Source organism: Mirounga angustirostris, unplaced genomic scaffold, assembly GCF_029215605.1.
Source record: "Mirounga angustirostris isolate CCGP_5_RB_7025 unplaced genomic scaffold, mMirAng1.0.hap1 SCAF_12, whole genome shotgun sequence".
In the NCBI taxonomy this organism is placed as follows: Eukaryota; Metazoa; Chordata; class Mammalia; order Carnivora; family Phocidae; genus Mirounga; species Mirounga angustirostris.
In genome coordinates, this window is record NW_026991720.1 from 14,099,616 (window position 1) to 14,113,632 (window position 14,017).

The 14,017-nt window shown below is 42.1% G+C and overlaps 1 protein-coding gene across 1 annotated transcript in view; it reads left to right on the plus strand.

Annotated features, from left to right (window-relative positions):
• Nucleotides 1-14,017, plus strand: part of PARP12 (poly(ADP-ribose) polymerase family member 12) — a 38,551-nt gene that overhangs the window by 8,293 nt on the left and 16,241 nt on the right. Inside the window, exons 4-6 of the mRNA XM_064574893.1 lie at nucleotides 1,204-1,305; nucleotides 7,475-7,598; nucleotides 11,783-11,978. Of these exons, the coding sequence (XP_064430963.1) occupies nucleotides 1,204-1,305; nucleotides 7,475-7,598; nucleotides 11,783-11,978 (422 nt within the window). The remainder of the gene's footprint in view (nucleotides 1-1,203; nucleotides 1,306-7,474; nucleotides 7,599-11,782; nucleotides 11,979-14,017) is intronic.

Below are 14,017 nucleotides of genomic sequence, written 5' to 3' on the forward strand. Positions count from 1 at the left end.
AATGGGGGAAATTTTGAGCAGAGATTGCTTATTAAATAAGCATTTCTTTACCTATTATGTGGGAAATTAATAATGTAGTCCATTGGAGAAGTTATGACACATTGGGGTCCTTTGAATTTCACAGTGTCAGCTGTTGGCTGGCCATTCTGGTTATCTGTTCTTTCAGTTAACAAATCTGTGTGCTTGCCATGTGCTAGCCACTGGCCTGGGCCCTGGTTATACATTGAAGACTAGGATACAGGGCTTCCCCCCGCCCCCCACCCCCAGAATGTACAATCAAACCATTTGTTGGCTGTAGGATTTTAATAGACCTTTAATAGGGGTTATCTAGGATTTTTATTAGACCACTTCCTAAAATACCAGGTGAGTGCTAGGACTACCAGCAAACAAACTTAACACTCTAATCTTACCTGATTATTATATTTAAAAATTGTCTTTGCCATATGTGTTTTTTTCTTTACATTTTCTTCAGTTATTTTGGGTTAATTTCTTTCAATTGTGGGAAGCTAGAGGTAGACAGGTTTTGCTTTAAATATATCTTTAAGAGTGTCAATTGGATTATGGCCTTAGAAAGGGAGGGAAAGCTACCTGCCCTTGGGGAGCAAGGGAGGTGACCTCAAAGGCTCCAAAGGTGTGGGTTTTGAGTCCCACCCTGTGGGTGTCTTGAGGGGCCTATAAAAACAAAAAGGGAAATGAATAACAAAATAACAGGTGTTACTGAATACTGAAGGTTTATGAATGAGTTTTATGTGCTTGTATGGTGGGGGGGCGGTGGTAAATGTAATTGTTAGGTAAAGTCTCATTAAAGCACTACTAGGAGAGATAAACTTTGAAATCACCTCCGTGCCTGTTTTATATTAAAATTCTTATAATTAACCTAAAGTTACTTCAGGAGGTTTCATTTTAAGATTAGGAGCATAGCCAGAGCTGAGAAAAAAGGGTCCCTCCACAGCATCCTGGATTTGGAAAGCTGCCGTGTGGTATTGGGCTCCCTGGCTCCTCCCTAAAAAGCAGAGGGTCCACTTACATGTCTGAGGATAATTTCATCCTGAACATCATAGGATTTTGTAGGATTGCCTCGCCCACTTTTGTCTTCTGCAGAGAAATGAATTCTCTTTTCTCTCCTTTGTATCTTGAACTATGCTGACTCTACATCAGAAGCTTTGATGGATGCTGATACGTATTTGTGGTGTTTCTTTGTAGAAAGAAGAGATAGTTCAGGTTCTGTGTCCCCAAACACAGCTAACCAAGAGGAGAGTGATCAGATCTGCTTGTACCATATCCGAAAAAGTTGTAGCTTTCAAGGTAAGTCAGAGGAAGCCCCTTCATCGACTTGCAGGCGGGACAGCTGCTTCTCATTTCAAGAGTTCTGCCCTAAGGCTACCCTTCAAGGTCTTCTCCCCCATCCTGAAAGGGTTAGGGCCTTCTTAATTGTGAGCTGGGGTGGCATTTCTGCCAACCAATTTTGTTGGGGAGTTGAGGATGGTAAGAATTTAATTTCTGGAAATCAGACTATAAGTGAATTTTTGGGAACATACCGGATTCATGCAGCAAGTGTCAAGTGTTGTTGACCCTTGATCGCTTTGCATGAGGTCACAGACCTGCACAGATAGTGGGAACAGTCTAGTGGGAACAAATATGAGTGTCCCTCCTAAAGGGTAGTTGTAGACTTAGAAATGCCTCAGAAACCCAGAAAGCCCTCCCCGAGGAGGAGATGCCCCTGTGTGCTCTTGGGGAACAAGAACTTAAGTTAGGGGTTTCTCTCCATGGTCCCTCTTTTATCAGAAGTAGCAATTCTTGTGTGTACATGTGTATCTGTATTTTCACTAAACCTTTGTTTTCTTCTTCTTGTCCTGGGCTTTGACTGAAGAAAGCTTCCTTCTCAAATTTGGTGACTCTTAAAAAAACAACCACCAAACTTCTTGTTTCGTTTTCAGTCTTTAAAAGCCACCCAAGCAATTCAGGACTACTTTCACTTTGTAAAAGAGTCCAATAATACAGAGTAAAGTCTGAAGCCCTCCTTCAGCCTTCCCCAAAGGTAAACACGTGCTGTGTGGTCATGATGCTTGTTTTGCATATTTTTCAACAGATGGGTACATGTGATAGGTACTCCTTAACGTGCTTTCTTTACTTAACATTGTGTCTTGGGGATTTTTTTCCACCTTAGTATGTGTAAGTCCACCTTATTTTTAAAAGCAACTGTAGTATCCAGTTAGAGTGATATTCCACTGAGCATCTGAGTACGCATGTGTATTTCCATACCTCGGTTCCTGGAAGCTGGAATGCTAGCTCAAGCATATATGTGTGTCATATATACATGTATGTTTTTTTTTTTTTTTTTTTTAAGAATTTATTTATTTGACAGAGAGAGATCACAAGTAGGCAGACAGGCAGGCAGAGGGAGAGGGAGAAGCAGGCTCCCTGCTGAGCATGGAGCCCGATGGAGGGCTCCATCCCAGTTCGCTGGGATCATGACCTGAGCCGAAAGCAGACGCTTAACTGACTGAGCCACCCAGGTGCCCCTACATGTATGTTTTTAAAATCAACATTATTGAGCTATAATTTACACACAGTAAAATTTTATTTTTTTATTTTTATTTTATTTTTTAAAAAAGATTTTATTTATTTATTTGACAGAGAGAGACACAGCGAGAGAGGGAACACAAGCAGGGGGAGTGGGAGAGGGAGAAGCAGGCTTCCCGCTGAGCAGGGAGCCCGATGCGGGGCTCAATCCCAGGACTCTGGGATCATGACCTGAGCCGAAGGCAGACGCTTAATGACTGAGCCACCCAGGTGCCCCCACACAGTAAAATTTTAAATATTTAAATTTTTTCAGTGTACACTGAGTTCTGGTAATAACAATTTAGAGATTGGAACAGTTTCCTAATTCTAAAAGTGTCCCTTTGTCCCATTACAGTTAATCCTCACCCCCCAATTTCCTGACCCCATGCAGCCCCTGGTGTACTTTTTGTCACTGTAGATTGGCCCTTTCTAGAATTTCATATAAATGGAATCATACAGCATGTATTCTTCTGTCTCTGTCTTCGCTCACTTAGCATGTTTGTGTGATTTGTCCACTCTGGCAAATAAGTAGTTTATTCTTTTTTATTGCCGAGTAGTATTCTGTTGCATGGATTGACTATGATTTGTTTATCCATTCATATGTTTGATGAACATTTGAGGGGTTTCAAGTTTTTGGCTTTTATAAATCTTTTATGAATACGTTTAAGTTTTCATGCGGATCTCTGTTTTCACTTCTATTGAGTGAAGGCCTAGATGTGGAATTACTGGAACATGTAAGTATGTGTTTAACTTTGTAAGAAACTGCCACTGTCTTCCAAAGTGGGTATACCTTCCCACCAGCAATGTAGGGGAGTTCGTTGCTCTGTGTTCTTGTTAACACTTGGTATTGTCACTCTTTTAAACTTTAGCCATTGTAATTAATGAGTAATGATATCTCATTGTGGTTTTAATTTACATTTCCCTGATGATAATGATATTTCATGTTTATTTTCATGTACTAACTGGCCATTTGTATGCCTTCTGTGAAGTATCTGGTTAAATATTTTGCTAATTTTTTTTATATGACTGCTTGATTCAGGTATTAAGTATAATTCACATACCATGCAATTCACCCATTTAATGATTTTTAGCATAGTTATGGAATTGTGCAGCTATCATAAAGTCAATATTAGGTCATTTCATGAGCCCCAAAGAGGTGCTGTGCCCATTAACAGCCTCTGCATTCTCCCCGCCCCTCAGCTCCTGGCAACTACAGGTTTATATCCTCTCTCTATGGGTTTGCTCGGATGTTTCATGTAAATGGAATCCTACAATATGTGGTGTTTTGTGACTGTTTTGCCCATTTTCTAATTGGATTGTTTGATCTCTCATTATTGAGTTGTGAGGGTTTTGAGTATTGTTTATACAAGTCATTGTCAGAGGTATTGAAAATATATTCTCCCAGTCTGTGTCTTTCATGTCCATTTTCTTTATGGTGTCTTTTGAAGAATAAAAGTTACAATATCGATGACTATTTTAGTATCTTTTTTTTTTATAGTTTGTTTCTTGTGTCCTAAAAATCTTTGCCTGTTCCAAGCCCCCGAAAATGGCTCTGTGTTGTTTTTTTTTCTAGAAATTTTATAGGTTTCACTTTCATGTTTAGGTCTAGCTGTTGTTCTTGATCTGTTTACTCTAATTATTCCTTAGGTATTGATTCTTCTATGTGAGTTAGCTTCTCGTCTGTGTTATTTTTCCTCACGTGTTGGGTTACTCTTGGAGACATCCTTGGAGACATCCTTGAGAATTGTGGGGTCTGCTGGTGATGCGGATTCTGATCCAGGCTTAGTGGGGAAGAGACAGCATGTTTTGCTCGGTGGCGTGGGCTGCTGGCCTGTATCCTTGGAGTGGGGTGTGGGCTTTTTTTTTTTGAAGATTTTATTTATTTATTTGAGAGAAAGACAGAGAAACAGCATGAGAGGGGAGAGGGTCAGAGGGAGAAGCAGGCTCCCCGCTGAGCCGGGAGCCCCATGTGGGACTCGATCCCAGGACCCCGGGATCATGACCTGAGCCGAAGGCAGTTGCTTAACCAACTGAGCCACCCAGGCGCCCATGGGGTGTGGGCTTTGATGGCTTCTCTTTCTCTCCAGCACTTCTGTCCACACTCACATGTTCATTGGGGCAAAGAACAAAGTTGCTGGGCACAAGCAGGGTGCAGAGAGACTGCCTGCTCAAGTGGGTGGGTCCCAGTTACTCTCATTGTGACTGGCCTGGGGTCTTTCTTGCTTTTTGTTACATATAACTCTGAATTTGTTAAGGACACCCCCCCCAATACTTCCCACTTCCATAGCAGCTCTCTTCTGCATATTTTACATGTGTTTTTCTCTCTTTAACTCTGTCAGTTTGATTGTGTGCTTCATATTTTAGGAATTCTTCAATGATGCTGGTCTTTTGATGGCACTATTTATTGTTTTCCAGCATTTTTGGATTTGTTCTTCTCTCCAGCCTGTCCTTTCAAGTGATGTAGGAAGGAAGGGTATGTGGATGTGGTACTTTGTTTCCCAAATTAGTTTTGTGCAACTCACCTTCCAGAAAGCCTAGACTCTAGAATGCCACAACAAAGCAGGGAATATGAAAAGGAGGGAGAAGAAGTTGAGAAAGGGGACAAGAGGACCAGGGAGAGAAGGGGCCTCATTAGCTGGGACTCTGCTCTCACCTGCCACCATGGCTGTGTTGGCCTGTATGGCACCCTCTTTTCTTGGGCACCTTCTGGCTTGTGAGTGATGTGGGCTCCACATTGAGCTCACAATAAGAACTGGAGGCCCCAGGACCCTGTGTCCTTCCCAAGGAAGTGTCAGCCTGGAGAGCAGTGGGTGATGTGCTTTCCCTGAAGGGGGCCTTCTTAAGGGGAGAGTCTTTCTTTAGGCTGTCCGGGACTCACCTGAGCCGGGGTCTATAGGTGCAGTTACTGAACACTGATTATTAACCCTGATCATTTTCTTAGTGCCCTTCAGGGAGGGAACAAGAAATCTTATTTGGTTATGACCTCTGTGGCCTTATCTATCCAGGTTGGGCCCTTCATCATCATCCTATTGTACATACCCCTGGTAGAGAGTCCAAGAGGTCTCTTGGCTTGGTGCAGGCCCTCCATGCTGTAACTCAGGACAAGTCAGGATGTCCTGAGTGGCCAGAGTGGCTGAACCCAGCCTTGGTGAACTTGGGAATTGCCTCGTTTAGGGTCTCTCTTATTCTCTGAGTCTTCTTGGCTGGGTGTTCTTGTCTGCCCTGCCTGCCTGGCCTCAGGCCTGGGCTTTGACAACCCCAGGCAGCCTGCTCACCTTCCTCCATGGTCCTCCCCAACCAAGGTAACTTTTGTAGAGTCTGTGGGGAAGAAGTGGCATTGAGAGTGCCTGAAAGGCTGCGTACAATTTTATTATTATTTTATTTATTTATTTTTAAAGATTTATTTATTTTAGAGAGCGAGGTGCATGTGCAAACGTGGGGGGAGGGGCAGAGGGAGAGAATCTTTCAAGCAGACTCCCCATTGAGCACGGAGCCCAAGTGGGCTCGATCCCATGACCCTGAGATCATGACTTGAGCTGAAATCAAGAGTCAGATGCTTAACTGACTGAGCCACTCAGGTACCCCTACATAGAATTTTAGAAAATTTTAATTTTTTTCAAGTGTCAAATTAGCCATGCTTCATTGTCATTATTTTGAAAGATGAATTAAAGATGCACAAAGGACAGCCAGTAAGAAGTGTTTCCTTCATACCTCTTTTTTCTGGCACCCAGATCCCCTCCAGAAACAATCATTGTTAACCAGTTCCTTGACTATCCTTCCATAAAGATTTTATACATGCCCAAGTATGTATGTCCCGTCGGTTTCCTTCTCACATAAGTGCACTACGCACACTGTTATTTACCTTTTTCCACTTAACTAGACATTTAGTTTTTTGGAATATATTCTTGTGGTTCAGAATTCCGAAGACATAGAAAACAACAGAAATCTCTCCTTGTAACTTTGGTGACCCAATTCCCCTCGGCAAGGAATAATATGTGTGTATCTATGTATTCAGTCAGAGTATCTCTAATTTTTCTTTTCTATTTTTTACCCAAATAGAGGCATTCTGCACCTTGTCATGTATCTTTCTACCTAATAGCATATACCTTGGAGGTAGGTCCATATCAGAGTACAAAGAGCTTCCTGCTGCTTTTCTTTCCAGTCTGCCTTTCCTCTCTGGGGATGTACCAGAACCTCGTATAGGATAATGAAAGGTAGAGAGAGAAAGTGTTGGGTGCATTCCAGATGAGACAGGCAGGATGTGCTAGGAGAGACAGGTCCCAGGGAGCACAGGGAAGATGTAGGGGGACTGGCTGGCTGGGAACTGTAGAGCTGGGCCATTCTTTGTATTTTGGCAGGGGTAGGGCATTATGTATAAACACCTTCAGGGATATGGAGGTATGCTGAGGGGGTATGTTAGCAGCCAGAAGATCAAAGTGGGCTGGAGCCACACTGCTGACTTACCTGTGGTCAGATGTGTCAGGGTTCGGATGGATTTCTAGTAGAGATGAATCTGGCTCCATTTTTGGTGTGACCGCTTCTTGTCCACATGCTACATGTATAGTGATAATGGGTCATCAGACTGCCTCCTGCAGTCTGATTGGCCTTCTCACTATCAGCTTCTTTACTGGTGAGATGCAATTCATACATGATGTAACCTACCAACATATGTGTTTTTAAAAATTGACGTAATGTCCTGTTAAAAGGGGAGGCATAAAAGGGAAGTGTGTATAATAAAACACAGTATTTCAATATTTAGATGCTCAGGTATGACTGCACTAAAAATGACTCCCCCACAGATCTCCAGAGTGTTCCTAGGTCAGTGGGCAGCACCACATCCATTGAGAACCATGGCACTAGGTCATGCTGTGTCTTGCCAAGATGTCTTAACTTCTTTATATTCTTATTTTAGATAAGTGCAATAAAGTTCACTTCCATTTGCCGTATCGATGGCAGTTCTTGGACAGAGGCAAGTGGAAGGATTTGGACAAGATGGAGCTTATTGAAGAGGCATATAGCAATCCCAGAAAAGACAGGTATGAAATATGTCACTTGGGTCTGCTGTGTGCCTGGGCTTTTGTGTGCAGTGTGGGGAGTTTAGACACAGCAGAGTTGAGGTTTGATCACACACACACACACACACACACACACACACACACACACACCACCCCTCCCCCAGCCTGGTCCAGAGGTGACAGTTCTGGGCTGGAAACTGGAAGTTAATGTTCATACTGCAGTTTGGTGCCTCTGTTTTTCCCCCTTTCTCTCCTTTAGGGAGGAGCTGTGGGGAAAGGAGATGGTGGTACCAAGTAAGTTTTGAATCATTTGCTGCTGGGATTGATCATATACCTATATCCACATTGATTACTGCAGAAAAGCGAGAGGCATTCATTTGTGAAATTTTAGCCATTTTGTGTAAAGTCCTGCAGCTGAACTACTGTTTATTGTTCGGCTTTTAACTTTTTAATTTTTCTAAGCGTGTCTCACTATTTTCACTTAGTCAATTCAGAGTGAATTGGCAAGTCCCGGGGAGGCTTATTTTCAAATACTCCTCATATTGTGGATTGAACTTGCTAAAATATGTTGCCAAGAAGAGAATTTAAGCCTACTTTTTAAGTGGGGAAAAATAAATTTGTGCTTAGAGTGCAGTTATGCACAAATGGCTTCTGGTAAAGTATGTGAAACAAATTGTTCCCATTTGGAAGATGAATTGGCTCACATATTCCCCCCCCTCTCTTTTTCTGAGGGAAGTGCACGGATAGTAATTGTATAGTTCACTGAGTCTTGACAAATGCATGTGCTCATGTAGCGGGACACTCTTATCCAAACAGAGATCATTTTCATCACCCCAGAAAATCCTCTCCTGTCCCCTTTGCATCCGTGCCCACCCATGGGCCACCATTGTTTCAACATCTGTCACCACAGATTAGTCTCGCCTGCTCTTGAACCCCATCTAAATGGAGCCTTACCCTCTCTTCCACCATGTCTAGTGCCTTTCTCTCAGTGCTCTGTTCTCAAGACTGAGCCACGTTGTGCTTGTCTTCCGGTGCACATGCGCGAGGGCTTCTGTGGGGCAGATGTTCGGGGATGAAACTGGGGGGGCTGGGGGTGGGCTGGGTCCACTTTCAGCTCTGCCAGGTGATGCTAAATTGTTTTCTGAAGTGATGGCGCCGCTTTCCACCCCCATTCACAGTCTGTGGTGACCGTCTCCCTAATGTTTGGTATTGTTTGCCATCTGAACTTTTCCCAGCCTGGTGCCTCCGCTTACATATCTCTGGGTCAAAACGAGGTAAAGTATCTCTTCACATGTTTATGGCCATTTGTGCTTCCTCTGAAGTGTCTGTCCTTGTAGTTTGCTTGTTTTGTTGAAGGGGAAGGTTGTGTGTTTAGTTAGTTTTAGGAATTCTTTAAATTTCTGGATATTAAATGTGCATTGAAAATAAACTCTTCCTGTCAGCTTATGGTATATTTTAATACAGAGAAGTACTTATCTATCTTTTTCCTTTATGGTTTTGTACTTTTTGAGTCCTAAGAAGTCCTTTCTTATCCCAAGACCATAAGAAAATCTTTCTAAATTTTCTTTAAAAAGTCTCAATGTTTTAAGGACTGTCTCAATGTTTTACTCTTTCACTGGTGAAATATGAGTCCACTTTCATTCTTACACAGATGAATTAACCAGTTTTGCCAAAACTGCTTTTTAAAAACATATTTAATTTAAAAAATTTAAAATTGTGGCAGTAATACACACATAAAATAAATTTGGCATCTTAACCATCTTTAAGGGTACGCTGCAGTGGTATTAAATTCACATTGTTGGGCGGCCATCCCCACCATCCATTGCCAGCAGTTATTTTTAAACCCATCAGAATTGAACCAGATTTGGCAAAATGTTAACACATTTTATAGCTTATTTTCAGACTCATGTGCCAAATACCACTTGTTTAAGTAAGCCGTCTCTTCTCCACGGATTTCCAGTGCTACCTGTGGCAGGTGCGGAATTAGCAAATACACCCAAGTCTGTTTCTGGCCTCTTCTCTTCCGTTGGTCTGTCTGTCTCTGTGCCACAGTCTTACCTAGTGGAGCTTTAGAGGACATGTTGGCATCTGGTAAGGCAATCTCCCATCTTATCTGTCTTTGAACTGCCCAGGCTCTTGGTCTTTTGCTCCTCTTCAGAAATTTCTAAATCTCACTGGTTTATCCTGTTGTGATTTTTGAAAGTGAAATTGCACTCAATTTTGAAATTGAAATTGACAGTCCTAGAAGAATTGACATCATAATGATGCTGAGATTTTCTCTTGATTTACATGATAGTATCTGATTTATTTAAATCTTTTAAAATACCTTTCAGTAGTTCTGTAATTTCTCCATTAAGGTCTTGGATATCTTTTGTTAGAGAATTACTTTTTTTTCCTGGTGTATTGAGCTAGAATTGACCTACAGCAGTGTAGAAGTGTAAGGTGTGCAGCATGATGACTTGATAGATGTATATATTGCATAACGACCACCACGATAAGTTTAGTTAACCTCCCTCACTTCATACAGTTACAAAAACAATTTTTTCCTTATGATATGATGAGAGCTTTTAGGATTTATTCTTTTAGCAACTTTTAAATATGCCATAAAACATTGCTAACTATAATCATCATGTTGTACATTGCATCCCCAGTAAAAAAATTTTATGTTTCTTTCTGCTGATGCACAGAAATGACAAAACTTTTGTCAACTGTTGTATCTTGCAACTTTACTAAAATATTTTAACTCAGAAGACTCTACTGATAATTTGAATTAACTATAATTCAAAGTTGTCTATGTTACTCTTCATGTCTACCTAGAAATTAATTTCTGTGAATAGCACTTTTTAAAAGATTTTACTTATTTGAGAGTGCGAGAGTGAGCACAAGTGGGGGGCATAGGGTGAGGGAGGGGGAGAGGGAGAAGCAGACTCCCCGCTGAATAATGAGTCCGATGCGGGCCTTGATCCCAGGACCCTGGAATCATGACCTGAGCTGAAGGCAGAGGCTTAACCGACTGAGCCACCCAGGCGTCCCTGTGAATAGCATTTTAATTTCTTTCTTTTTTATTCTTATGCATGTTCTTTTTATTGCTTTCTTGTAGTGGCTAGGACCTCCTGTGCCATGCTGAATGTAAGTGGTGACAGCTGGAATATTATTTTTTCTTATTTTTTCCCTTGATTTTAAAAGGAGTAATTATTAAATGTTTCACCTGAAGCATGAGTGAATGTTTGGAACCTTTGGCCTTGCTAACAAATCCTAATTTTATTCCTAGTATTCTGGGAGGTTTTTTTTTTTAATTGTGTATAAAAATTGAATTTTATTGAGAGCTTTTTCTGTATTAAGAGCCCATGTTTTGTTCTCCTTTACTTGTTAATGCAGTTAATGACATTAATTTTCTGTTGATAAGTCCACCACATTTCTAGGCTTAAGTCATAGTTAATGCAATTCTCTCTCCCTCTCTCTCTCTCTCTCACACACACACACTCTCTCTCTCTCTCTGCTGAATTTGGATGGCCAGTAGTTAATTTAAGATTTTTGCATCCATGTTTGAGTGAGATTGGTCTATAATTTTTTCATATTATCTTGACCTGGTTTTTATATTAAGAAGTATCTAACCTCATAAGGATGGGATTGGGATGGTTTCTTTTTCTGTTCTCTGAAAAAAATTATGTAAAGTTAGAATTATTTTTTCCTGAATGATTAAGCATGTGTCTATAAGAATATCTAGGTGCAATATTTAATTTATGGGAAGATTTTAAACCACTGACCAGTGTCTTAAAATTGTTAGAGGATCAGTCAGGTTTTCTATTTTTCTTGAGTCAGTTTTGGTAAATTTTTGATTTTTTTCAGGAGTTTGTTTATTTTACTTATTGTCAAACTAATTGTCATAAAGTTGCTTATAATATCCCTTTTAGTATCTGTGGCATTTTTAATTTTTTACCTTATGTATTTCTAATATTCTTTTTTTCTTGATCAGTCATGCAGAGATTAGTTTTATTTTCAGAGAATTTTAATTTTATTATTAGTATTATTATTTTTTATAAGAACCAACTCTCCTCCCCTCCTCCCACGTGGAACCTTTTTCCCCTTAAGATGTGTGTCACATTTATGTTCACATCTACCGTTTGAGCCTCTAGAAGACCACAGGTGGAATCTGAGTGTTGGCTGGTGGAGATTTCGGGTTTACCTCTCACGTCCTTTTGCAGGATCTTGTGTGCTGAGTCAGCCAGCAACTTTCACTTCGATTGTCTAGACTTTGACTCCATGATGTTTGGTGCTGCGCCAGCCCGCCGCCTCTCCACAGCCTCCTCAGTTACTAAACCTCCACACTTCATCCTCACCACCGACTGGGTTTGGTACTGGACTGACGAGTTTGGTTCTTGGCAGGAATATGGAAAACAAGTAAGTGTCATGGAAAGAGGGCAAGTGTTTTCCCCCAAGGGTCCATGATGGAGGAGCTGTTCCAGACATGAGCATGAGGGTTATTCTGGACAGTCCTTGGAGAGTCCTTGACAGAGCCAGAGATCCCCAGATCCCCCTATGACTCACTTGCTTTGGGGGAATAAGGGCAAAACCAGTGAGTTGTTCCTTTGTATGAGGTTCTGTCTTTGAATGTGTAGGTATCTGTTGGCCTCATGAGAACTGAGTGACTGTAAATTACAGTAAGATGACTTTTCTTGGTTTTGTTAAATGGCAAAGAAAGATGCCTCTCTTACTGTCGAACAGGTAGCTCCAGAGGAAGTGCCTGTGTGTGCAGGAGAGTTTGTGTAGCTGCACAATAAACTTTGAAGGCTTTTTGAAGGTGGCTTTCTGCCTTCTCTGTAGCAGCAACTTCACAGAACGTGGGCAAGTGTAAGAAAATGGATTTATTTCAGGTATTGATTTGGAATCTGGATCTAATTGCTGCTGTCAATTATTTGAAGATGTTCATGGCTGGATCAGATTAGAGGGAGCCCCCTGATCACTTGTAGAGGTACAAGGATAGGGAGGTCACCACGTCTATAGGGACAGCTTTCCAAAATGAATATTGGGATATGTGGTCTGATAGACATTTATACTCTTCCAGGTTGTAAGAGGCTATATAAAAGCCTGAGATTCTTGTTCTTGCCTGCACCTGGAATGTCTTCTTGTCTGGGAACACTGTAATGAGAGTTGCATGAGAGCAGGGAGTTAGGTCTTTCTTGTGCCACTGGTGTGCCCCATGTGGAGGATAGTGCCTGTACCTAGCAGGTCCTCAGGGCACAGACATTGGCTGGCTGAAGGACAGAGTATTTGCTGCCGTCTAGATAGTTGGTCATGGTCACTCTCAGTAGGGGCCTCACTTGAGCCCTCATCTGCTTCCCCTCTACATCCTCCAGTGCCTGCCTTTCCTTGGTGGCTGTTCCGTCTGCCCTCTTTCCCACCCATCTCCCCCTCTTGAGCATCCTGGGGTTTCTTCCGGCTTCCTTGCCATGTGGATTTGTTCAAGGAGGCTCCCCGGCATTGCTCTTGGTTTGGTCAGGAGCAGGAGGGGAGAGGTCGTGCCTGGCATGGAGGAGCAGGAGAGAATGCGGGGCTGGTTATGCTCTGTGAATGGAGCTTAGCTTACCTGGTGACATCATGGAGGAACCCATGGCAGGTGAGAAGCACTTAGCAAATGTGACAACGTCTCACATTTCGTTTTGTGATTTGTCCCCCTTCTTGGGGAGCTGAGTGGGATGACATGAGACCCTAGGGACACCTATGCAAAAGTATGTTTCCCTGGGTGACTTTGCAAACTGGATTGTCACGACTTTAGGAAGTGGGGGCCTTTCTCCTCCAAACAGCCCATACTTAGGGCTTTCCCTTTTTCCTTTCTATGCTGCTACTTCTTTCTTGAAGTATAGTCAGTATATAACCTCTTTTAGAACAGTGAGAATCTCTGGGAATGACCTGGATGCATCACATGATGCTGGGGTACAGATGCACATGTGTGGACTCAGTGACTTTTGGTTGTGTGGTCTCATTTGGTACCATCAGCTGGATCCTCTCATAGAGTGGCCTGTCCATTCTAGCTTTTCCTTTCCCTCACACACTTCTGGTGTCACCCCATATTTGGATTTCTTTCTTAGTTTTCTGCTAATTGCCAGTTGAGGATCATTTTCTTTTGATTCAGGGAAGCTATGTTCTTTTCTGCCTGAGCTCAGGATGTACAGCCCAATTTCAGGTCCACAATTGCCTCCACCCTATATTAATTTCCTGAGGCAGCCATAACAAAGTACCACAAACTGGGTGGCTTGGAACAACAGTGATTCATTGTCTCACAGCTAGATACTGGAAATCAAGGTATCAGCAGGGCCATGTTCCCTTTGAAACCTGTTAGGAATCATACTTGCCTCTTCCTAGCTTCTGGTGGCTTCCCTGGCTTGTGGGTGCTTCGGTCCAGTCTCTGCTTTGTCATCAAGTGGCCTTCTCCCTGTGTC